At 43.2% G+C, this 27,242-nt stretch overlaps 1 protein-coding gene across 1 annotated transcript in view; it reads left to right on the plus strand.

Moving 5' to 3' along the window:
• Positions 1-27,242, plus strand: part of SH2B3 (SH2B adaptor protein 3) — a 257,173-nt gene that overhangs the window by 215,245 nt on the left and 14,686 nt on the right. The window contains exons 5-6 of the mRNA XM_082259691.1: positions 10,160-10,248; positions 24,635-24,729. Coding sequence (XP_082115817.1) covers positions 10,160-10,248; positions 24,635-24,729 — 184 coding nt within the window. The remainder of the gene's footprint in view (positions 1-10,159; positions 10,249-24,634; positions 24,730-27,242) is intronic.

A 27,242-nucleotide genomic window follows, 5' to 3' on the forward strand; every position in this document is an offset into this window, starting at 1 on the left:
CGTAACTACAGGGGTCGCACTTGCAACCGGGCCCCATGCTCCAGGGGGCCTGTGCTGCTCCCCTGTACACCTGGATAGGAGGGTGGCAGGGGCAGCTTGTAGAGAAATCCCTGTCCTCCTTTTTCCTCCTGTAGCTGCAGGAGGTAAACGGAGGAGATTGGTTCCTCTGTACGCTGCCCCGCCACTCCTCCTATTCAGTTCACTTGTGTTCTGCTGTCTCTGGGCCCCACTGAGCTGCTGGCTTTCTCCCTCCCCTCTCCTGCCGGCTGCTGCAGGGGATGTGTCATGATAGAGAACCAGGGAGGGTCGGTAAATATGTAATTTACCAGCTCCTTCCTTTTCTGAATGGACAGAAATCTAATAGTCATAGTCAGTGACATTGTAAAAAAATAAAATGATAAAAAAATAACACAATTAAAATACCAAAAAATAAAAACTACTAACACCAGTGGGTGAACTTCCAGGATTGCAAAAGTCACACTTGCAACCAGGCCCTGGCATCCCACCACCGTGGGGAGGCCCCAAGATGGCGGAAAGGGAGCCCACTGCAGAACTTGTGAAAGGGGACTACAATAAAGGGCCCCGCAAGGAGAGTAAAGGGCCCCAGGATCAGTGGGAAGAACCCCAGGCTTGAAGGGAAGGGCTCAGGCCAGGGGTCCTGGGGGCCCTATATGGTTTCTTGCACCAGGACCCTGAAGGTTCTAATTACGACTTTGGTGCAGGGTGTCACGGCTATGACCACAGAGTGCAGTGTGATGCGCTCACAATGAGTTGATGCATAGAGTGGAGTTGATGTAACATTAGTTACGCTCCCTGAATCATCCAGGACTGCCCATCTCCTGGAAAGACCTGAAGATGCCCCAGTATGTCACATGATCCCCCAGAAGACATTAGAAAAAGGTAAGTCAAGAAAAAAAAGAGAAAGCATAACATTGAGTCTCAATGATTAGGAGGTGCTCTTTGAGCCTAGAGTTGGTCTTTAAAAATGCAACTGTGCTAACTGCCTAGTTTTATTGCTCCCAGGGGGTTGATTTGCTAAAACTGGAGAGTGTAAAATCTGGTGCAGATCTTCACAGAAACCAATCAGCTTCCAGTTTTTGTTGTGAAATCTTAACTGAACAAGCTGAAGTTAGAAGCTGATTGGCTACCATGCACAGCTGCACCAGATTTTGCACTCCAGTTTTAGTAAATCAAATGAGTCACTGGTCCAGCATTCAGCAAGTGAATGCAAAGTAAAATCAGAACACCTGGCCTCCATACTTTTTTTTTATGTGTTTGATTTAGAAACTTTTGAAGCCTTTGAATCAGTTAGGCCCCTTTCACACATACGGTCCATTTTTCATCCATCCGTTGACGGATGAGAAACGGACATCAATGTATCTCCATGTAAAAAGGGATGATCATCAGTTAACATCTGTTTTCATCCGCTTCCGTCAATGTCCGTTTTTTGGAACAGATGAATGCCCTATTTTTCATCTGTCAAAAAAACGGATCCGACGAAAAACGGATGTAAACGGACAAAAGGTCCGTTATTCATCCGTTTTTGCATTGGTAGTGGATGTAAAAAAAACGGATGAAAAATGGATGAAAAATGGATGGAAAACTGATACATTTTGACGTGACTGAACTGATGAACTGCACGTGACGTGACTGAACTGATGAACTGCACGGACCGTATGTGTGAAAGGGGCCTTACAATCAGGAAAGTTCATCAGATGGCACCTATTAAATTTTACAAATATTTAAGGTTCTTATGCTCATATGCAGCCCTAAAAATGTTAATAAAGATCTGGAAGAAAAGATAACTGCCACCTAGAATGCAGGGATTGGCTATAAAAAGATATGTAATGCTTCCTGTCTGCAATTTCCATTCATAAAATGTCATTAGGAAATGGAGTTTAGAGAGAAATTTTGAAGTCATGATCAAGAAATTTCTTCTGTAGAACCACTTGCAGAATAGTTAGATGTGCCAAATAAAACCAAGAGAAAAGTCTAGCCGTCTTGGGAGTAGTGGTGCTCAAATGCAGCGTTCAGCATTGTTTGCACCAATGTGATCTTTGTGGAAGAGTCATCACAAGGAAACATTACCTGCAATCTCATCAGAAAAATCAAAGTCTGAATTTTGCAACACAACTTTTATATAAGCAAGAAGCATTTAAAGCCAAGTGCTGTGGTCTGAATAAACAAGACTGAACTCTGAATACAATCACAAAATGTAGGCTTGGAGTAAAAGACGCATACTATTTAAAGAAATGAATGCCAAAGCAGTCATGTTTTGGGTTGTCTAAAAGCCAGTGGCTTACAAATTTCTGTATGGGTATCAAAGGGGGATGGAGATTGCATTGACAACAAATCCTGGAGAATATTTTAGAAACTGAAAGGAGGTTGGCTATTTCAATAAAGCTGTCCCCAAAAACATTCCCTAAATTAACCACGCAACAAAAGGTTAAAATTACTCATGAAAACCAGGCAAAATGCAGCCAAAATATTTAACCCCTTCACGCCTAAGGGTAAAACAAATGTTAATGCCTAAGCACAATTTTGAAACGTTGACGTGTTAGTAAAGCCGTACATATCATCACAACTTCTTTGTGTATCCAGATGGATTATACCTTGTTTCAGGACAAATTGGGCTTTCATTTGGTGATAAATGGTAATGGATGTCTCCTGTTTTTTTTTTATTTTATTTTTTTTTTTATTATGAAAGAAAAACTGCCCAAAATAGTAAAAAAATAAAAAAAAAACATTTTTTTTAAACTTTGCTGTATATTTCTTGTTACTCCCATAACCTACCACCAACAAACAACCCAAATTAAATTCTCCTGCTCCAGACAATCACAGCATTACTATAAATGTGTATGTAGTTTGAACCCATAGTACAGCCCAGAAACAAAAGTGCGCATTTTGCTTTTTTTTTTTTCTACCTAAAAATACACTGACGCTGATACTAATTAAAAAAATGTTTCTAAAAAAAAAAAATCCTGCCCAAAATATACTGACCGTGACCTATGACCCTAAGGCTCCATGCACACAGGGCGTCATAAAAACGTGCTCCAAAGCTGTTTACATAACGCCGGGAAACAGCAGCTGTAAAAACGTGCTTTCAGTAGCTTTTTCTACTAGCGTTATTGCACGTTTGGCCACAGTAGCTGTTAGCAGCGTTTTTTCTGCCTCCATTCAAAATCAATGGCTCCCTATGGGAGCCTATTGATTTGAATGGAAGTCACACCGCAGGTCGGATCAGGGTGATCCGACTTGCGGTGCGACCTGCACTGTGAGAATCTTGAGGGGGAACTCCACGCCACAATGGGGAAAAAAACAGATGACGTCATCTGTGACACAAGGGGGCGTGGTCTCCCGATGACGTCATCTGGCGGCCACGCCCCTAATGGCTATATAATAAGCTGCAGAGACCAGAGGCCGGCATAATCGCTGGAGACGTCGTCGGAGGAGGACCGGAGGAAGAAGGACAGCCGACAGCAAAAGAGCAGAAGACCGGAGAGGAGAAGACAAGAAGATTGGACAGCAGAAGGGCGGACAGCAGAAGACAGCAGAAGACCCCCGGAGAGGAGAAGACAAGAAGGGCGGACAGCAAAAGAGCAGAAGACCCCCGTAGAGGAGAAGACAGCAGAAGACCCCCCCGGAGAGGAGAAGACAAGAAGGGCGGACAGCAAAAGAGCAGAAGACCCTCGGAGAGGAGAAGACAGCAGAAGACCCCCGGAGAGGACAAGAGTCGGATGAAGATTTTTAATAAATTTTCCAAAACGTCTCCTGTCGTTATTTCCATACACTGCATTTTATGGGGTGAATGGGTAGGGGTACAGTGTACCCCATACCCATTCACATAGGGAGGGGGTCCGGGATCTGGGGGGGCCCCCTTGTTAAAGGGGGCTTCCAGTTTCCGATGAGCCCCCTGCCCGCAGACCCCCACAACCACCGGCCAGGGTTGTGGGGATGAGGCCCTTGTCCTCATCAACATGGGGGCAAGGTGCTTTGAGGTGCGGGGGGCAGAGCCCCCCCTGCCCCAAAGCACCCACACCCCCCCCATGTTGAGGGCGTGTGGCCTGGTATGATCCAGGGGGGGTGGGGCCGCTCGCTCGTCCCCTCCCCTTTCCTGGCATGCCGGACTGCATGCTCGGATAAGGGTCTGGTATGGATTTTGGGGGGGACCCCACGCCGTTTTTTCGGCACGGGGCTACCCTCAAATTCCATACCAGACCCGAAGGGCCTGGTTTGGAACCTGGGGGGGAACCCCACGCCGTTTTTTTCCCCATTTTGGCATGGAGTTCCCCCTCAAGATTCTCACAGTGCAGGTCGCACCGCAAGTCGGATCACCCTGATCCGACCTGCGGTGTGACTTCCATTCAAATCAATAGGCTCCCATAGGGAGCCATTGATTTTGAATGGAAGAAAAAAAACGTATAACGTGGCTTAACGCACGTTAAGCAACGTTATGGAGCCTTATGGAGCCTTTAGCAGCGTCAGACGTTTTTTGCAGCTTGACGCTGGAGCTCCTGAACCCACAGTTCCTGGGTTTTTTTTGGAGCTGTAAAACGCCTATGCCACTTGGAGCTCCTAAAAGCTCTATGTGTGCATGAGGCCATAGAATAACATGGATGGGCGTTCTGCAGCTGCAAAAAAAAAACGTCTGACGCTGCTAACAGCAGCTGTAAAAACGTCCAGTGTGCATGAGGCCTTAAGTGACCCAAAAACTAATCCTAGCAGTGACCTAGATCAAACCTTGATGTAGGTATTTTTTCTTTAGTTGTTCTTTTATTTTTATTTTTTTTACAAACATTTGTTTGTTGTATCTCCCACTACTTTAAGACCCCATTCAGACTAGCGCAACTTGTCAGCCTGACAAGTCGCACTCGGTCGCTCGCCATTGATTAGCACAGGACCCGTTCTAATAGGAGCGACACAAGTCGCTCCGACATAGAAAAGGGGTCCTGTACTACTTTGGGGCGACCTGCATTGACTTCCATTGTGTGAAGTCCCTGCAAGTCGCGGTGCACTTCACAGGTCGCCCCTCGAAGTCGGATCGCCTCAGTGTGAACCGGCTCTCAGAGAGCGATAAATGTATCTTTCCTCTTTGTTCACAGAGACAGAATCACAGGGACATGCTTCTCAGTGACTGATCACTGTGATATCCAATAAGAGCTATCGCAGCGATCAGGTGACCCGGAATTCCAGATTGTTGGTATGGAACCGAGGGCTGCCAGTGAGACCCCGGTCCCTGTGCGACGCTCCCCCAGCACAAAGACAGATACGCATATACAGTATCTCACAAAAATGAGTACACCCCGCACATTTTTGTAAATAGTGTATTATATCTTTTCATGTGACAACACTGAAGAAATGACACTTTGCTACAATGTAAAGTAGTGAGTGTACAGCTTGTATAACAGTTTAAATTTACTGTCCCCTCAAAATAACTCAGCACACAGCCATTACTGTTGAACTGCTGGCAACAAAAGTGAGTACACCCCTAAGGGAAAATGTCCAAATTGGATCTAATTAGCCATTTTCCCTCCCCGGTGTCATGTGACTCGTTAGTGTTACAAGGTCTCCGGTGTGAATGGTCTCCGGTGTGAATGGGGAGCAGGTGTGTTAAATTTGGTGTTATCACTCTCACACTGGTCACTGGAAGTTCAACATGGCACCTCATGGCAAAGAACTCTCTGAGGATCTAAAAAAAAGAATTGTTGCTCTACATAAAGATGGCCTAGGCTATAAGAAGATTGCCAAGACCCTGAAACTGAGCTGCAACACGGTGGCCAAGACCACACAGCGGTTTAACAGGACAGGTTCCACTCAGAACAGGCCTCTCCATGGTCGACCAAAGAAGTTGAGTGCACGTGTTTAGAGTCATATCCAGAGGTTGTCTTTGGAAAATAGACATATGAGTGCTGCCAGCATTGCTGCAGAGGTTGAAGGGGTGGGGGGTCAGCCTGTCAGTGCTCAGACCATAAGCCGCACACTGCATCAAATTGTTCTGCATGGCTGGGGCTGCATGAGTGCTGCCAGCATTGGGGAGCTACAGTTCATTGAGGGAACCATGAATGCCAACATGTACTGTGACATCCTGAAGCAGAGAATGATCCCCTCCCTTTGGAGACTGGGCCGCAGGGCAGCATTCAATCTGGTAATGACCCCAAACACACCTCCAAGACGACCACTGCCTTGCTAAAGAAGCTGAGGATAAAGGTGATGGACTGGCCAAGCATGTCTCCAGACCTAAACCCTATTGAGCATCTGTGGGACATCCTCAAACAGAAGGTGGAGGAACGTAAGGTCTCTAACATTCACCAGCTCCGTGATGTCGTCATGGAGGAGTGGAAGAGGACTCCAGTGGCAACCTGTGAAGCTCTGGTGAACTCCATGCCCAAGAGGGTTAAGGCAGTGCTGGAAAATAATGGTGGCCACACAAAATATTGACATTTTAGGCGCAATTTGGACATTTTCACTTAGGGGTGTACTCACTTTTGTTGCCAGCGGTTTAGACCTTAATGGCTGTGTGTGGAGTTATTTTGAGAGGGGAGCAAATTTACACTGTTATACAAGCTGTACACTCACTACTTTACATTGCAGCAAAGTGTCATTTCTTCAGTGTTGTCACATGAAAAAATATAATAAAATATTTACAAAAATGTGAGGGGTGTACTCACTTTTGTGAGATACTGTATATGACCCCACGGAAAACGGCTCAGTTCAGAAAAGCCGCGTATACACTTACCCGCCACTTTTCTAGGTACACCTGTTCAATTGCATGGTGACACAAATTGCTAATCAGCCAAACACATGGCAGTAACTCAATGCATTTAGACATCTAGATGTGGTGAAGATGACTTGCTGGTGTTTGCACCGAGCAGCAGAATGGGGAAGAAAGGGGATTTAAGTAACTTTGAATGGGGCATGGTTGTTAGACTAGCCTGTCTGGTACAGAGTATTTCAAAAACTGCTGATCTACTTGGATTTTCACTTACAACCATCTCTAGGGTTTAAAGAGAATGGTCTGAAAAAGAGAATATCCAGTCAGTGGCAGTTGTGTAGATGAACATGTTTTGTTAAGGTCAGAGGAGAATGGGTAGACTGGTTTGAGATGATAGAAAGGTAACAGTAACTCAAATAACCACTTGTTACAACGAAGGTATGCAGAATACCATCTCTGAATGCACAACACATTGAACCTTGAAGCAGATGGGCTACAGCAGCAGAAGACTACACCGAGTGACACTCCTGTCAGCTAAGAACAGGAAACTGAGGCTACAATTCACACAGGTTTACCAAAATTGGACAATGGAAGATTGGAAAAATGTTGCCTGGTCTGATGAGTCAATTTCAGCTGCGACATTGAAATGGTAAGGTCAGAATTCGGCGTAAACAACAACAAAGCATGGATCCATCCTGCCTTGTATGAAGGGTTCAGGCTGGTGATGGTGGTGTGGGGGATATTTTCCTGGCACACTTTGGGCCCCTTAGTACTAATTGAACATCGTTTAAGTTCCATGGCCTACTTTAGTATTGTTGCTGACCATGTCCATCCCTTTATGACTACAGTGTTACCATCTTCTGATGGCTTCTTCCAGCAGGATAATGCACCGTGTTACAAAGCTTAAATCATCTCACCACTGATTTCTTGAACATGACAATGAGGTCACTGTACTCCAATGGCCTCCACAGTCACCAGATCTCAATCCAATAGAGCAGGGGTAGGGAACCTATGGCTCACGAGCCAGCAGACAAATCTTTAATAAAGGGGGGCGTGTCTGGACGTGAGCCGCGCTGGATGTGTAGTCCCAGAGCTTCGCTGCGTCTACCACTCAATCCAGTGCCATCTGCGTAGCTGTGCCCGGTGCCAAGGAGATTTCTGTACCCATCGACGGTACACTTTGTGGGCTACCCACCGCTACCCTCAGTTTGTCTCTGGGTGACCAGATTGCCGCGCTACGGACCCCGCGGCCTACTCATGGTACCGCCGCCGGCTCGTGTGCTGTGCACCATCTGAGGGCCTTGGCAATCACTGCCTGGTAAGGAGACCTGCCATCCACTCCCTGTGCCATCTCCTTCCCCTCTGACACTCAGGGACACGCGGGAGCTCCCTTGCACATTCACTTCTGAGGCCTATAGCGGCTGGCCGCCATTTTCTCAGGGCCTATACTCACCTCCATCACTCGCAGGACTGCAGGCACTTCACCACTCTGGCTTCATTGCATACCAGCCTGCTCTGCTCTATTCCTGACCGGACTCTAGGCACTTTCACACAGCTCCATCTACTCACTGTATAGCTGCGGCCCATGAATATGAATATTAAATAAATATTCCGACCCCTTAAATATAGTGTATGGCTCTCACGGAATTACATTTGAAAATATGTGGTGTTCATGGCTCTCTCAGCCAAAAAGGTTCCCGACCCCTGCAATAGAGCATCATGGATGTACAGCTGACAAATCTGCAGCAACTGCGTGATGCCATCATGTCAATATGGACCAACATCTTTCCAACACCTTGTTAAATCTATGCCACGAAGAATTAAGGCAGTTCTGAAGGTAAAAGGGGGTCCAACCGGGTACTAGCAAGGTGTACCTAATAAAGTAGCTTGCGAGTGTATGCGTACTGTCCACGTGAAGGGGTTAATCTCCAATAATGGGAAAGCACATATTCATGGTTATTAGTGGTCCAGCATGCAAAACATTTACAAGACATGAGTATTTTTAAAATGCAACATTGGAAAAGGGGCCTAAATGTTTGTTTGGGGTGCTAAAGTTTGCAGGTTTGCCTTTTTTTTTTAAATTGGGGCAATAAAGTAAATTCGGCTGGCATAGTTTTATGTTCTGATTTGCTACCAAAGACTTTAAATAATTACCTTTTTTCAAGATCCGGTGACAATCTTTAAAGACGAAGTAAACCCGTTTAAAAAATGTGATAAAAAAAATAAAAACCTGTAAAGACAAAGGCATAATGAGCTAGTATGCATCGCATACTAGCTCATTATGAAGTACTTACCTAAAAACGAAGCCCCCTCAGTGCCGACAGGACGGCTGACATGTCCGGCCGTCCTGCTTCCTGGATCTCGTCCTCCGGCCATCTGATTGGCCGGGGGCGCGATTACATCACTCCCGCGCATGCCACCGTTCACAGCACTGGGATCTGAAGGAATGGCACAGGTGGCCGTTCCTTCAGAGGGCATGCACCGATGACGTCATCGGCTGCATCCACTGTAAATATCTCCTAAACAGTGCATGTTTAGAAGATATTTATAGCACCTATAGGTAAGCTTTAATGTAGGCTTACCTATAGGTAAAAGTAAACAAAAGGGGTTTACAACCTCTTTAAGCCTGTAAGTACCTTTGGATCTCAGAAGACCTGCTGGCTATTTATCAGAAGCACTAATAAATCAGCTAGGCTGTAGATTTTCTCAGCTAGCTTTTGTTCCTCCAAAGTAAGTATGGTACCAAAGATGTCTACACAATACAGAGGCCGCCATGATCTGATGTGTATGTTGGTTACATAGCTATCAGTCAAAAGCAGCTTGAACAACTATCTATGATGTTTATGCCAACTTGTTACACTTGCAACTTTGTTACAGTTTTGTAGTAGCTACAAATCCAGGATCATTATCTGTGGGTACAATGTATCTGCTGTCACTGCCTATGGTACATGCTTATGCTGCTTCAGTGCCGGTTCACACTCTTGCGGCTGCGGCGATCGCATGTAATATCGGAGCGCACTGCTCCTTCATTAAATCACTGGTATTCAACAGCTGCATTGGATAGAATGGGTAGCTAGCTGATGGATATCAGTGACTGACCTATAAACCACTGTAATCACTGTGACATTGACTTTTGATTGACTCTAATTCATAAATACTTCTTAGCAAAAAAAATGCTAATGATAAAGATCCTGTAGCTGCTACAAATCTCTACACAATTGCTGATGTCAGAGTATTTAGGAGTGTGTTCTATGGCTTTATCATTAGAAGATTTATACAAACACTCCAATGACGGCTAATTATCATTACATAAAGAAACTGATTCACACAGATAGACAGAAATACTTTATACATGTGTCTAGGTTTTCTTTCAAGTTACATCTAGACATAGAAAAATGAGAATGTTTGTAATATTTTCCCTTTTCTCCGTTTATCCTATTTTTTCAGGATAGTGCCAGTGAAGTTATTTTTGAAGTTGCAGACGACCAGCAGCTAAATTTGTGGACATCAGAAATCAGAAAATGCATGAACCGTGGGTAGGCAATCTTATTTGTTTTACAGAGTAACGAAAAATATATATATATATTTTTCCAGGCAGCCAGTCTTCATTCATATGAATTTGGGAATAGCTACAATTTTTTAATTCACGTTTTAACATTTTGATGTAATTGTCTGTTCCTGGTGTATTTAGTACAGTATTTATGTATATAATATTAATACCACAGCCAATTATTTTCACATACTTTTCTATTATAAGGTGATGTAATAACTGCACATCGATAACTACTAACAATTCGCCTGGTATTGCTCATACTGTTATGCAGCTTTTTAGTGGCTGCAATGGTGACCCTTGTGGTTGTTGAATGTCGGTTGTAGTCTGAAAAACATATACAGGCAGTCCCCGGGTTACAAACAAGATAGGGAGTGTAGGTTTGTTCTTAAGTTGAATTTGTTTGTAAGTCGGAACAGGTACATTTTTAAAGTGTCCCTCCAGCCAAAAGAATCATTTTTAGTTTTTTTTGGATAGCATTGGGAAGGGTTAACACTTCTGTACCATTTGTTTTGCTGTTTCTACCACTGTTCAGAAGATTTCACCTCACTGTCTGTCCCTATAACTGGATTTTGAAAATTTTGGGCTGTTTTGGAAACAAGGGTTGGTGATAAAGCTTCAGTGGAGACACCTTTTTCCCATGAGAACTCTAATGGCACTTTTCCACTGCAAGTACCAGCTCGGCTCTACTCGGCCCTGCTTGGCCCGGTTTGCTTTTCCACTGCTGGTATCGCATAGTACGGTGTTGGAACGGTTTGGTATGGTACGGTACGGTATGGTTTGCTTTTCCACTAAAGTAGTACTAAAGTTAAGTGGGTGGGATAACAACGGGGTGGGTGGGATTCTCTGACCAATCAGTGGCTAGTAGTGACTGCATGCAAAGGATTGTGGGATATGGTACCGGGTATGGTACCTCTTGGAACCACAATCGAGGTGGTACTGTTTTTGAGAGCCGTACCGTTCGGCTCCATGCAGTGGAAAAGCACTGCCGTACCGAGCCGTTCCTACACCATACCATGCAGTACCAGCAGTGGAAAAGCACAAAAGCGAGCCGAACCGTTCGGTTCCATGCAGTGGAAAAGCGCCATTACAGGAGTGATTCCGCTTCCTAGGGGTAGATTTCTCCTCACTTCCTATTGTCTCCCTCCATTTTGTAAGTAGGAGTCGTTTGTAAGTCGGATGTTTGTAACCCGGGGACCGCCTGTACTGAGATATATAAGGAACTAAATCACAGTTATAAGTATATTGCAACTGACAATTAGAAGCACAGTACATGTCACTATAAAAGAGGTATGTCAGTTATCACTAGTTGCTTACTAGTAATAATTTGTCACATTCAACTGGACTTGTGTTTTGTTAAAGATGTTTCGTAGCTTACCCAAGTCAATTCTTCAATTCCAATGAACTTCAGGAACAAAGCCCAGAATTTATATCCACATCTTAAGACATCTTAATCCAATCACCATGGAATGTGTATATATTGATTGTCCAGGAAAGTGTGAAAACCACCCTGTTCTGGTTACAGTCAAAATCTGCTACATTCTGTTGATTAGGGTATCTTACAATGTGGATATCAATTGTGGGGTAAAGCCTGGTAGCAGCAGGTTGATCAAAACAAAACTGTCAGCTCCAGTCTGAGCCACTGTACTAACGATCCAATGTTAGTACAGAGATCTACCCGAGTGAGATGTGTTCTGAGAGGAGAACGCCCCCCTCCTCCACCAGAACACTCCAGTCATTGCTCTCAGCCATTGGCTGAGAGCGCTGATTGGGAGGTGGTCGGTTGCTGGTTTTCCAGCATGCACGTCTAACAAAAGCCTGCCGAATAGCCGACTTATGTCAGGCCGGCTGACATACATATGGGTAGAATGTCGGCCAGTTTTTGTTGAACCGGCCGATGTCTCCCGACGTCTCCTTTTCAGTACTGCAGGACTGGAAGGCGTCTGTACTGATGGGGCTGATGCGTTTCAAGGGAGAACCCTCTTCATTAGAGCCTATTTTTTGGTTTGTTTGGAAACGTGGAAAACTACGGCATCTTATACAGTTTTGACCAAGCATAAGTCATTGAGGCTGACACTGGAAAAATATATGGCAGGAAAAATCTGGCCCACACCCCATGGGTCCTGCCAGTGTATTGAAGTCTCTTAGAAGCGAAGGTAAAGTCTAACAGTGCATACTGTGCAACTTTGGGACAGACTAAAAAACACCTTCTATTTCCCCCCTTCTTCTGTTGGGAGGCTTTTTGTGGTTTCCTCTAGGTTAGTCATTATCCTTTTTCAGTGCTTGGGCAATGGACGGGGATACAAGTTGCCTTAAAATACTGGTGGATAGCAAATTGCAGCACCTAGCTGAATTACAATAAGCTTATGGTCTATTTCCATTTGACTCTTAGAGACAACCGACTAGCTATGTGACTACTGCTATACAGGAAATGAGGTGCAATGATTCCATGGCCACTTTTAAGTCTTTATGGTTCTGCCTCAATTGGGAGGATTGCTTTCGGTGACTCATAAGGTACTTTGTGACTCTGAATCCCCTAACGATCCCAGTTTTCTCAGGAAATGGGAAACAGGGCTTGGAAACTCCTTTTCCGACTCGCAGAAGCTGTCAATACTCCAGTGGACCCATGCTTCTACTATTAACTCACACCTACAGGACGTTAATTACTGTTAACTCGGTGGTACAGGTTACCAAAGACTTTAGCACTGACTGCTGTTGAAGAGGTTGCGGGTCATAAGTTTCACAGTTCCATATCTGGTGGGATTGTCCCATTCTTAAGCCATTCTGGAATGAGATCAGAAAGTTGATTTCAGACATTACTATTTTCTATTTCTTTTACTATATTCAGACATTGACCATTCTAATTACAAGATGATCCAGCTTTCTGTTTACTGCACTCTCTCCCTCTTTCTCTTAAAAGGTTTGTAATCCCACATTCAATAAATGCAGCACAAAGTCTGATCCCCTTGCACTGGAAATGTCCATTGTTACCTACTGTTGATGATTAGTCCAAAAAAGTAGATTCCATTATGGAGGCGAGCAATGGGTATACACCTGCAGATACCGGTACAACAAATGTTGTACAATCTGGGCAACCTGGATACATTAGATCTGACGCTGACCATGGCTAATCTTATTTACTTTGATTTACTGTCTGTTGCAATGAATCTAATTTCTCAGGTTTCTTTGGTGATATACCATGGTTTTTTACCTGTGAGTTGACTGATCACAGCATCAAGCTATACACCCCTACATGTACTTTGTTTTTGTTTTTTTGTTTTACGATGTACTTGTAACGATGTTCTTGTTTTATGGCTTACGGATATGTCTAATCCATAACCTCATAAATAAAAAAAAATGTGGACACTTTTGGAAATGTTTATATTTTGAAACTTTGCGAGCTTATATGAAATGTTATTGTGCACCAAATGCAAATGTTTATATGTCAATCAATGGTGATTTAATGCAGAATTCAGTACAAAAAGCAGAATTCAAAATATGTGCAGTACAAAAAAAGTTATGCTTACTTTAGTCTAAAAGTGAAACACAAGTGTGAAAACCAGGCCTTTTCTGACACTTTTTGTTTATATGTAAAAACATAAAAATTTACAAAAGTTTCCACAGTTTTTGACACCACTATATATATATATATATATATATATATATATATATATATACACACACACATATACAGTGGGTACAGAAAGTATTCAGACCCCCTTAAATTTTTCACTCTTTGTTATATTGCAGCCATTTGCTAAAATCATTTAAGTTCATTCTTCTTCCTCATGAATGTACACATAGCACCCCATACTGACAGAAAAACACAGAATTGTTGACATTGTTGCAGATTTATTAAAAAAGAAAAACTGAAATATCACATGGTCCTAAGTATTCAGACCCTTTGCTGTGACACTCATATATTTAACTCAGGTGCTTTCCATTTCTTCTGATCATCCTTGAGATGGTTCTACACCTTCATTTGAGTCCAGCTGTGTTTGATTATACTGATTGGACTTGATTAGGAAAGCCACACACCTGTCTATATAAGACCTTCCAGATCACAATGCATGTCAGAGCAAATGAGAATCATGAGGTCAAAGGAACTGCCTGAAGAGCTCAGAGACAGAATTGTGGCAAAGCACAGATCTGGCCAAGGTTACAAAAAGATTTCTGCTGCACTTAAGGTTCCTAAGAGCACAGTGGCCTCCATAATCCTCAAATGGAAGACGTTTGGGACGACCAGAACCCTTCCTAGAGCTGGCCGTCCGGCCAAACTGAGCTATCGGGGGAGAAGTGCCTTGGTGAGAGAGGTAAAGAAGAACCCAAAGATCACTGTGGCTGAGCTCCAGAGATGCAGTCAGGAGATCGGAGAAAGTTGTAGAAAGTCAACCATCACTGCAGCCCTCCACCAGTCGGGGCTTTATGGCAGAGTGGCCCGACGGAAGCCTCTCCTCAGTGTAAGATTGGGGTTCATGGGGTCTGCTAGCTGGTGGTACATGGGATCTGTCATTGGGGTACATGGGGTCTGTCATTGATTGGGGTTCATGGGGTCTGCTAGCTGGTGGTACATGGGATCTGTCATTGGGGTTCATGGGGTCTGTCATTGATTGGGGTTCATGGGGTCTGCTAGCTGGTGGTACATGGGATCTGTCATTGGGGTTCATGGGGTCTGTCATTGATTGGGGTTCATGGGGTCTGCTAGCTGGTGGTGCATGGGATCTGTCATTGGGGGTACATGGGGTCTGTCATTGATTGGGGTTCATGGGGTCTGCTAGCTGGTGGTACATGGGATCTGTCATTGGGGTACATGGGGTCTGCTAGCTGGTGGTACATGGGATCTGTCATTGGGGTTCATGGGATCTGCTAGCTGGTGGTACATGGGATCTGTCATTGGGGTACATGGGGTCTGTCATTGGGGTTCATGGGGTCTGCTAGCTGGTGGTACATGGGATCTGTCATTGGGGTACATGGGGTCTGTCATTGATTGGGGTTCATGGGGTCCGCTAGCTGGTGGTACATGGGATCTGTCTTTGGGGTACATGGGGTCTGCCAGCTGGGGGTGTATAGGATCTGTTATTGGGGTTCATGGGGTCTGCCAGCTGTACTAGGTGGGAGGGCTTACTGAGGGGTCTGTACTGGGAGGGGGGGGCTTACTAAGTGGTCTGTACTAGGTGGGAGGGCTTACTGAGGGGTCTGCACTGGGAGGGGGGGCTTACTAAGTGGTCTGTACTAGGTGGGAGGGCTTACTGTGGGGTCTGTATTAATTACAGGATTAATTAGCTAATCAAAAAAACAATTAAGCAAAAAAAGAAAAAATTTAAATAATCGTTAGATTAGTCGACTAATCGTAAAAATAATCGATAGATTAGTCGACAGACAAATTAATCGTTAGTTGCAGCCCTAATATATACACACATATATATATATATATATATATATATATATATATATATCATACATATACAGTGCTTCGCGAAAGTATTCGGCCCCCTTGAGGTTTTCGACCTTTTCTCGCATTTCAGACTTGAAACATAAAGATATAAAACTGTAATTTTTTGTGAAGAATCAACAACAAGTGGGACACAATCTTGAAGTGGAACGAAATTTATTGGATATTTCAAACTTTTTTAACAAATAAAAAACTGAAACATTGGGCATGCAAAATTATTCAGCCCCCTTAAGTTAATACTTTGTAGCGCCACCTTTTGCTGCTATTACAGCTGTAAGTCGCTTGTTGTATGTCTCTATCAGTTTTGCACATCGAGAGACTGAAATTTTTGCCCATTCCTTCTTGAACAACAGCTCGAGCTCAGTGAGGTTGGATGGAGAGCGTTTGTGAACAGCAGTTTTCACTTCTTTCCACAGATTCTCGATTGGAATCAGGTCTGGACTTTGACTTGGCCATTCCAACACCTGGATATGTTTATTTGTGAACCATTCCATTGTAGATTTTTCTTTATGTTTTGGATCATTGTCTTGTTGGAAGACAAATCTCCGTCCCAGTCTCAGGTCTTTTGCAGACTCCATCAGGTTTTCTTCCAGAATGGTCCTGTATTTGGCTCCATCCATCTTCCCATCAATTTTAACCATCTTCCCTGTCCCTGCTGAAGAAAAGCAGGCCCAAACCATGATGCTGCCAGCACCATGTTTGACAGTGGGGATGGTGTGTCCAGGGTGATGAGCTGTGTTGCTTTTACGCCAAACATAACGTTTTGCATTGTTGCCAAAAAGTTTGATTTTGGTTTCATCTGACCAGAGCGCCTTCTTCCACATGTTTGGTGTGTCTCCCAGGTGGCTTGTGGCAAACTTTAAACGACACTTTTTATGGATATCTTTAAGAAATGGCTTTCTTGTTGCCACTCTTCCATAAAGGCCAGATTTGTGCAGTATACGACTGATTGTTGTCCTATGGACAGAGTCTCCCACCTCAGCTGTAGATCTCTGCAGTTCATTCTGAGTGATCATGGGCCTCTTGGCTGCATCTCTGATCAGTCTTCTCCTTGTATGAGCTGAAAGTTTAGAAGGACGGCCAGGTCTTCGTAGATTTGCAGTGGTCTGATACTCCTTCTTTTTCAATATTATCGCTTGCACAGTGCTCCTTGGGATGTTTAAAGCTTGGGAAATCTTTTTGTATCCATATCCGGCTTCAAACTTCTCCACAACAGTATCTCGGACCTGCCTGGTGTGTTCCTTGTTCTTCATGATGCTCTCTGCGCTTTAAACGGACCTCTGAGACTATCACAGTGCAGGTACATTTATACGGAGACTTGATTACACACAGGTGGATTCTATTTATCATCATTAGTCATTTAGGTCAACATTGGATCATTCAGAGATCCTCACTGAACTTCTGGAGAGAGTTTGCTGCACTGAAAGTAAAGGGGCTGAATAATTTTGCACGCCCAATTTTTCAGTTTTTTATTTGTTAACAAAGTTTGAAATAGCCAATAAATTTTGTTCCACTTCATGATTGTGTCCCACTTGTTGATTCTTCACAAAAAATTACAGTTTTATATCTTTATGTTTGAAGCCTGAAATGTGGCAAAATGTCGCAAAGTTCAAGGGGGCCGAAATACTTTCACAAGGCACTGTATATATATACACACGCACACACACATATATATATATATATATATATATATATATATATACACACACACATATATACAGTATCTAACAAAAGTTAGTACACCCCTCACATTTTTGTAAATATTTTATTATATCTTTTAATTTGAAAACACTGAAGAAATGACTCTGCTACAATGTAAAGTAGTTTACAGTAGCTTGTATATCAGTGTAAATTTTCTGGCAACAAATGGGAGTACACCCCTAAGTGAAAATGTCCAAATTTGGCCCAGTTGGCCATTTTCCCTCCCCATGACTCGTTAGTGTTAAAAGGTTTCAGGTGTGAATGTGGGAGCAGGTGTGTTCAATTTGGTGTTATAACTCTTACTCTCTCATACTGGTCACTGGAAGTTCAACATGGCACCTCATGGCAAAGAACTCCCTGAGGATCTAAATAAAAAAAAAAAAAGAATTGTTGCTCTACATAAAGATGGCCCTAGGCTATAAGAAGATTGCCAAGACCCTGAAACTGAGCTGCAGCATGGTTGCCAAGACCATACAGCGGTTTAACAGGACAGGTTCCACTCAGAACAGGCCTCGCCATGGTCAACCAAAGAAGTTGAGTGCACGTGCTCAGCGTCATAGCCAGAGGTTGTCTTTGGGAAATAGACGTACAGTATGAGTGCTGCCAGCATTGAAGGGGTGGGGGTTCAGCCTGTCACTGCTCAGACCATACGCCACACACTGCATCAAATTGGTCTGCATGGCTGTCGTCCCAGAAGGAAGCCTTTTCTAAAGATGATGCACAAGAAATCCCGCAAACAGTTTGCTGAAAACAAGTAGACTAAGGACATGGATTACTGGAACCATGTTTTGTGGTCTGATGAGTTCAAGATAAACTTTTTTGGTTCAGATGGTGTCAAGCATGTGTGGCGGCAACCAGGTGAAGAGTACAACGACAAGTGTGTCTTGCCTACAGTCAAGCATGGTGGTGGGAGCATCATGGTCTGGGGCTGCATGAGTGATGCTGGCACTGGGGGGCTACAGTTCATTGAGGGAACCATGAATGCTAACATGTACTGTGACATACTGAAGCAGAGCATAATCCTCTCCCTTCAGAGACTGAGGGCAGAATTCCAACATGATAACGACCCTCAAACACACCTCCAAAACGACTACTGCCTTGCTAAAGAAGCTAGGTAAAGGTGATGATCAAAAAGGACAGATCCTGCACATGCTGATATGCAACAAGTACAAAGAGGAGTACTTCACCAGCCCATGGCGCTGTCCATGTATTCACCTCCTTTGTTTGTATGTTTTTTTGGCTGAAATGTCCTGGTTGCTGCTGCTCCTCTCTCACTCCACTGGGGGGGGGGCGGATCAAAACAATTCAAATCTGTAAAGAAAAGCGCACGCAACCTCGGGCAATAACGCTTTAATAAAGGACAATAAAACAGTACATTGGAATTGCACTCACACTTTTCCTTTAAGACAATCGCTTTACAGCATTCCAACAGGAGCTACTCGCTCCTCCCGTCCCTCCAGATGGTGACTCTGCGGTCTCCTCATCCGCGGCTGCCACCGCTGTATCCCCGCTCTCCTTCACTTCCTGTGTTGCCTGGTCACCGGATGCCGGTTCTAGTGCGCCTGCACACTATACCAACCTGATCTACAGCGCCTCAGGAGAGCCTCAGCCAAAGCCGGAGCCACAAGTTGTACGGAGCTGCGAGGTGGGGGATTCAAGACACGGGTGCACTGTCTCTGCTGTTACTATGGACAACGCGTTTCGGAGGCTGAGCCTCCTTCCTCAGGTCCCACCTTGCTTCCTGCTAACGCCCTTCCCTATATACCCGGGATACCATCGGCCCTAATTATATAGTTGTGTATTCTTAAAGGGGCCAGTAACCGATAATCCTTATCCACCTTGGCTGGGACGGGAGAAGCAAGGGGCTATCCACTTTTAAAAAACATATATTAAAAATACAGTTTAAGATACAATTTAAAATACAATTTAAAACAGTACAATACCAGCGCAGATATTAACCAGAGCTATTATAGATACATGTTTGGATATCACATTCCATACATAGCAATGGTTGTCTCCTGCTTAAAATACATAAACGTATCCTAAAAGTATATCAGCATTTCCTAATACCAATAGTCGACAGATCATATTAATTCCACATTATCTCTCATCCATCTACCAAAATAATTTCATAAGTCAGGATAATACACATAAAAAAAAAAAAAAAAAAAAAAGGATACTAGTCTCATTAAAATACAATAAAATAAGATTCAATTCCATATGGCACATATACAAATCAATTAGTATATGAAAATACTACTCCATATAGGCCAACCAAATATACTACATGGCAGTTGTTTATATTTCTCATATATATATATACACACACACACACATGAGAAATACATATACCTACACATACCCATCGGTGGTGACACCCTGAGTATCCCCAAAAAAATATAATATATATCTGTACATATACACCGACTCTCATACCCAGCTGCTCAGATATTGTTGTATGGACACGAATGTGCGTATGGCTCCGTGCACACTTCACAGACACTTGGCCGGGCAGGGACTATGTTCCCTACCCCTAGTAACCATGTGTATGTGCATGTGCTAGAACCCACTCTACCATGCCCACACCCCCGTACTGATATGTCAAATGATCGTGTTGACTTCCAGCTCCTCATTGAGCCCACCCGGCGACATGGACCCAAGCGTAAAGATCCAGAATGTTTCTTGCTTGCACAGGATCGCAAACCTTTCACCTTCTGGGAGAGTCATAGATATGGCTTCAATCCCAAATAGTTCCAGGCCTGCAGTATCCCCACCATGCGCTTTGCAGAAGTGTCTTGGCACGCTGTGCTTGTCTTTTTTCTGCTCAATAAACCGGCGATGTTCGCCAAACCTGGTGCGCATTGCTCTAACTGTCCTGCCAACATAAATTAAGCCACATGGGCACCTCAAGCCATAGACCACAAACTGTGTACCACAGCTAATGAATTGTTTGATATTATAGGTGTGCCCTGCAACTGATGTAAAGCTACTTTTGCCATGTTGCATAAATGCACAAGCCTTACATCTGCTCTGCTTGCATTTGTAGGAGCCTACCATATTAAAGAGAACTGGGATAGTGGATGCTTTATTATGGCCTTTCATACTTTTTATTTTGCTTGGAGCAACCAGACTCTTTACATTGCTAGCCCGCCTGAACACCACTTTGGGTTTTTTGGGGAGCACTCTACCCAAGGCTGCATCCTGCTGCAGAATAGGCCAATGTTTCTGCAAAGCTCTCTTAATGGCCCAATGTTGGTTATTGAATTTTGTAATAAACATAACCTCTCGGGGAGCACCGTTCTCCACAGCTGCCTTGCTACTACAGCCTTCTATATAGCGATCTCTGGCTTTTTGTATGTGCTGCACAGCATACCCTTTCTCCATAAATTTTTTCTCTAAAATTTTTGCTTGCAACAGATATTGCTCAGTATCTGTGCAATTTCTACGCAGCCTACAGAATTGACTGTAGGGTATGTTTTCTTTCCATTTGGGCAAATGGCAGCTCTTCCAATGTAAATAAGAGTTACCTGCTGTTTCCTTAAAGTGCGTTTTGGAGGTGATAGCCCCTTCTTCATTCCAGGTCAATTCTAGATCCAAAAATACAAGGGACTTCGCATCTAGTACATGCGTAAACCTAATGCCATACGGATTGGTGTTACAGTAGTTCACAAATTCTACTGCCCTGTCAGCTGTACCATCCCATATCACTATTACATCATCGATGTAACGCCCATAGTACACCAAATGCTGTGCAAACGGGTTCTGCATCCAGATATGGAATTTTTCCCAAAACCCCATGAATAAGTTTGCGTAGCATGGTGCAAAATGCGCGCCCATCGCAGTGCCTGAAATCTGTCTATAGTGTTTTCCCTGGAACTCAAAATAATTCCTTTCCAGTGCAAACTGCGTGCAAGCACTGATAAATCCTGACTGGTCCGGATTGAGGTACTCCGCACCCGACAGGAAGTGTTCTACGGCCTTTAGTCCACCCTCATGGGGTATTGAAGTATACAGGGAGCACACATCCAGGGATAGCCACAGGAAGTGAAGGAGAGCGGGGATACAGCGGTGGCAGCCGCGGATGAGGAGACCGCAGAGTCACCATCTGGAGGGACGGGAGGAGCGAGTAGCTCCTGTTGGAATGCTGTAAAGCGATTGTCTTAAAGGAAAAGTGTGAGTGCAATTCCAATGTACTGTTTTATTGTCCTTTATTAAAGCGTTATTGCCCGAGGTTGCGTGCGCTTTTCTTTACAGATTTGAAAGGTAAAGGTGATGGACTGGCTAAACATGTCTCCGGACTTAAACCCTATTGAGCATCTGTGGGGCATCCTCAAAAAGAAGGTGGAGGAGCCCAAGGTCTCTAACATCCACCAGTGCCGTGATGTCACCATGGAGGAGTGGAAGCTCCGATGAACTCCATGCCCAAGAGGGTTAAGGCAGTGCTGGAAAATAATGGTGGCCACACAAAATATTGACACTTTGCGCCCAATTTGGACATCTGCACTTAGGGGTGTACTCACTTGTTTTGCCAGCGGTTTAGACATTAATGGCTGTGTGTTGAGTTATTTTGAGGGGGACAGCGAATTTACACTGTAATCGCCGGTTCACATACACGCGACGCTACTTCCCGGGCGACCTCCGAGATCGCGGTGCGAGCAGCGCGCCGCGACCTCGGAGCGGCCGCCACGGACTTCATAATATTGAAGTCTATGGCGGTCGCCTCCTGGTCGCCCCAAACAAGCTCCGGACCCTTTTTCTAAGTCGGAGCGACTTGTGTCGCTCCTATTAGAACGGGTCCGCAGCTTCCCTATGGGAGGCGACCTGTGAGGCGACCAGGTCGCCTCACAGGTCGCCTTAGTGTGAACGGGGGCTTATACAAGCTGTACACTCACTACTACATTGTAGCAAAGTGTAATTTCTTCAGTGTTATCACATGAAAACATATAATTAAATATTTACAAAAATGTGAGGGTTGTACTCACTTTTGTGAGATACTGTACAGTATATGTTATATATATATATATATATATATGTCAGAAACAGTAGTATTTAAGACAAATATTGACCAACTCCAATGGCAAAGAGGAACAGTGATTGCTAGCTGGAGTGGTCCAACAGAGATCAATGAATGCCACATGGTGATACATAACTTTGTGTAACAGCACCATACATGGACCCTTAGTATTGGAAATGAAGTAATATGCAGTGGGATATATTTTTCAAAATCCAAAGGATGCTCTAATCCCAGAATGTCTGTCACCATCTCCGGTGAGTGATCCATATTAGTATAGGCAGCCATCTTGTGGGAAATATTATGTCTAACGATGGATGTATAACAGATTTTATAGGATGGCTGTGCAGAATGGAATCATGTGAAGTTTAAAAATTACAGTGCTTTGTGGAGTGGTTCTTAATAGCATGAAGGGTTGGCAAGTCATTTTAGTGCAATAATGCTTCACATTATTGATTGACAAGAACATAAGTTAACTAAACTAAAGGCGTGTGTGTGTGGGGAGATGGAATGGAGTTTAAAGGTGGAGTAGGGGGAAAAGAACACAGCACAGGCACAATGGGGATGCTTTACTAAAGAAGAGCATAATCTCTTTGCAGTAGAGTTTTTATGTAGCTTATGCTGACTACAATTATCCAATATTTGGCAAGCAAATTTAAAAAAAACAAGGGGAATTTTTCCCATTTCACTGAAATTCCCTTTAAAAGGGAAAATTCCCTTGCATTAGTCATTACTTAGTAAATCAACCTCATGCGGTCAGGGGTATAAATAAAAGTGGGATAGGAGGTGAAAAAGAGCAGAGTAGAGAGGGGATCTGTCACTCCCTTTGTAGCGCTGACGATTGGAGCAGGGCGAATGTCGCACCTCTGAAGACCTAGATCATTGCTTGTGGGAGCAGTGGTGAGCTCTCTAGAATTTTCTTAGTAAGTAAAAAAAAAAAAAAAAAAAAACAGAAAAAGAGCAACTCTATTACTGTATATGCAGCCTGCTGTATTACTGTGATAAACACTGAGGCTTCAGTTGGGCTTTAAAGAAAAACGACAAACATCCAAAAACACTTTAGCGCTAAACCCAGGGGTAATCTTCCATTGCACTTCTTTCCAAAATGCCCATCAAGGGTGCAGCCCTCCTCCGATGAGGAAATCTTTAGAACCAACTGCAAAAAACACACAGGAGGGCGCAACTACCTTGTGCATTGCCATAGACAATTCAGCTGTCCAACCATTTGTTCCCAGGACGAACTGCATTGCGTTCCAGCTAGAGCAGATCTGTGTTGCTTGATGTTTTTACTTGCATGTGACTATCCATTTCTCTATGTGGAATAAATAAAATGTGTCTATGGTAATGAACGAGGTGGTTGCGTCCTCCAGTGTGTTTTTTACAGTGGGCTTTAAAGAAACTGAATAAAGCCGCACAGCTCTGTGGGGGTTAAAAAAGCCGATAGATGATTGTACAGCCGAATAAAAAAGGGCACCTGCTGCTGAGTATTAGAAGTGTGACTCGCTATATAGGTGATTATCACAGTTTCTGAAGCAGGAAGCACAGGAAGTGCATGTTGACCTGTAAGCTTTGCATATGTTACAGCCTCCAGCGCTTTGCTGAAAGACTTTTCCTGTTATTGAAATACCAAGAACTCTGTTAGCAATTAATCACTCTGTGATTTCCAGAGCTTGTCCTCCTCCGGTTCTGCTCCCTTCCTTGAATTTCCATGAATTACAAGTGTGCTTCCGCCACTTGGAGAGACTGCTGTAGCCGAGCTTCCCAGTACTACAAATGTAGTCCATCGCATGCTGTCCCAGTTTTCTAGTGAGCACAGATCCATTTTCTTTCACCCCTATAAAATATTTCTTCCAATGTAAAAAAATTAACTGGATTAAATGTATGTAAAAGTTGCATGGTTGGACATGGTCATCATAACAATATATATATATATATATATATATATACTCTATTATATATATATATATATATATATATATATATATATATATATATATATATATATATATATATATATATATATATACTCTATTATGTAAAAAAAAAAAATATATATATATATAAAAATACCAATATGACCATTTCATAATGGTCACAAAAGGCAAGTGCATGTGTAAACTCACATGATGTACACTTCCATATTTATGAAAGGACTAGATACGGCTACATGGTATCAGTGTTCACTGAAGTTCAACTTCCCTATTACAGGACAGAAGAAACAGATGGAGACACGCAGTCGCCAGTTCACTCAGACCCCATGTCACAGACTCTCAGCGGTGGCAGCACTGACACCATCATCCAAGGTCAGTTGACTTGTGTACTGGGTAAATGTACTGAACAAGTGTTTACATTTTGTTGGGATGTTTGCTGCCGTTTGATCTTCAGTGCCACTTCAATCTTGGAAATATTCAGCTTACCTAAACTCTATTCTCCTAAAGAAAGTGATTTTATTGTTTTCTGTGTATTGTCCCTGTCATTCTGCCCTGGTGACAATGTCAGCACCAGGACAGGATGCAAGGGGCAACCTTACCAAAAGAGTCTTGGACAGTAGTAGAAACCTGATGGAGGGTTTAACCCTTCCCCACTCTATAAAGGAACTTGACTAGAGATGCATTTTTATATTCAGGATGAGGAGACACCCATACATACACATACTAGGGCCAATTTAGATCCAGTTAACCAACCAGCATGTCTTTGGAGTGTTGGAGGAAACCGAAGTACCCGGAGGAAAACCACACAGGGAGAACATACAAACTCCAGGCAGGTAATGCTGTGTTTGGGATTCAAACCACTTAGCCACTGTGCGTTATGATAAGTTGTGTCTTTTAAAGAGGAAGTAAACCCTCCTCTACAACTTGTACCTATAGGTAAGCCTATGATAAGGCTTACCTATAGGTACTGTAAATATCTCCTAAACATGTACCGTTTAGGAGATATTTACCTTACATGCAGCCAGTGACGTCACTGGCACATGCGCTCTGAAGGAACGGCCGCTCGTGCCGTTCCTTCAGAGTCCCGTCCCGTGACTGTCGGCTCTCGCGCGCGTGCGCGGGAGTGACGTCACCGCGGCTCCGGCCAATCAGATGGCCGGATGCCGCGATCCCGGAAGACGGCGACTGGATATGTCGCCCGTCATAGAGGTGAGTGAGCGGCACGGCGGGGGCTCGTTTTAAGGTAAGTATTGCATAATGAGCTAGTATGCGATGCATACTAGCTCATTATGTCTTTCTCTTGCAGGGTGAAAAAAAGAAAAAAAAAATTCGAGTTTACAACCTCTTTAACCTTTACTTCCACTATTATATCCTCTGTGTATGGTACCAGTAAAAATTGCAAAGCTGTATTGATAATGAGTCCCTCTCTAAAAACTCTCAACTCTTTTTACGCCTAGTTTAATTATATGCCAATAAATCTATAACTATGCACTGGAAATCCTCTGCTCCCCCAACTATAGCCTTTTGGCTTACTTTTGTTAATCAGGCACTCCCACTATACAAACTAATATATGAAGCTAGGGGCTGCCCTCGTAAATTTTATAAGATATGGGATCTGTGGGTTACTTCTGATTGCACTATACCACCTAGTACTCAGAGTAATGGTTTGGAGCGACAGATGTCTTGCTGAATTTCCTTTTTAATTTTTCTGGAATGTTGTACTTGTATACAATGTTTTGCTGATGATATTCATTTCACACTTCTAGAGGACTATATTAGTATATTTGGTCCTTTAGCCCATGATCCACATGAAGTGAATGGACATTATAATGTATGGTGATGTATGAACACTGTTTGCTCAGTTTTTCTTTTGTAACAGTGTTTCTTTATTTTACACTTGCAAAGATGTTATGTACAACTTTTTGAATGTACAATAAAAATTTACCTTAAAAAAAAAAAAAAGCTAAAATTGCGAAGCTGAGCTGTTTGGCTAGGCCCAATATATAAAGTAATATAAACAGGAAACCTAGCCTCCTAAAGCTCCGTTCACACTGTTGTGGTGTGGTAATGTGAGTTAGTTTGATGTGGTGCCATTCATTTTGAACTTCTAATATTTAGTCAGGTCCATAAATATTGGGACATTGACACAATTCTAATCTTTTTGGCTCTATACACCACCACAATGGATTTGCAGTTAAAGCACATCTTGTTTGTTTCATTTCAGACTTTCAGCTTTAATTTGAGGGTATTTACATCCAAATCAGATGAACGGTGTAAGAATTACAACAGTTTGTATATGTGCCTCCCACTTTTTAAGGGACCAAAAGTAATGGGACAGATTAACCACTTTACCACCGGAGGATTTTGCTGTCCTACGTCCAGGCCACTTTTTGCGATTCGGCACTGTGCGATTTTAACTGACAATTGCACGGTCATGCAACGCCGTACCCAAACGAAATTACTTTTTTTTTTCCACAAACAGAGCTTTCTTTTGGTGGTATTTGATCACCTCTGCGCTTTTTATTTTTTGCGATATTAATAAAAAAATGCAAACATTTTTAAAAAATAACAATATTTTTCTACTTTGACAGTTAAAAAATATCCAATATATTACATTTTTGTCATATATTTAGGCCAAAATGTATTTAGCTACACGTCTGATAAAAAAAATTCTCAATGAGCGTATTTTTAACCGCTTTATGACCTGAAGGTTTTCCTGACCAGGCCATATTTTGCGATTCGGCACTGCGTTACTTTAACGGACAATTGCGCGGTCGTGCAATGCTGTACCCAAATTAAATTTATGTCCTTTTTTTTCCCCACAAATAGAGCTTTCTTTTTTTTTGCGCTATAAACAAAAAAAGAGCGACAATTTGGAAAAAATA

The sequence above is a fragment of the Pelophylax lessonae genome (genome assembly GCF_965119305.1).
Source record: "Pelophylax lessonae genome assembly, chromosome: 1".
Lineage (NCBI taxonomy): Eukaryota > Metazoa > Chordata > Amphibia > Anura > Ranidae > Pelophylax > Pelophylax lessonae.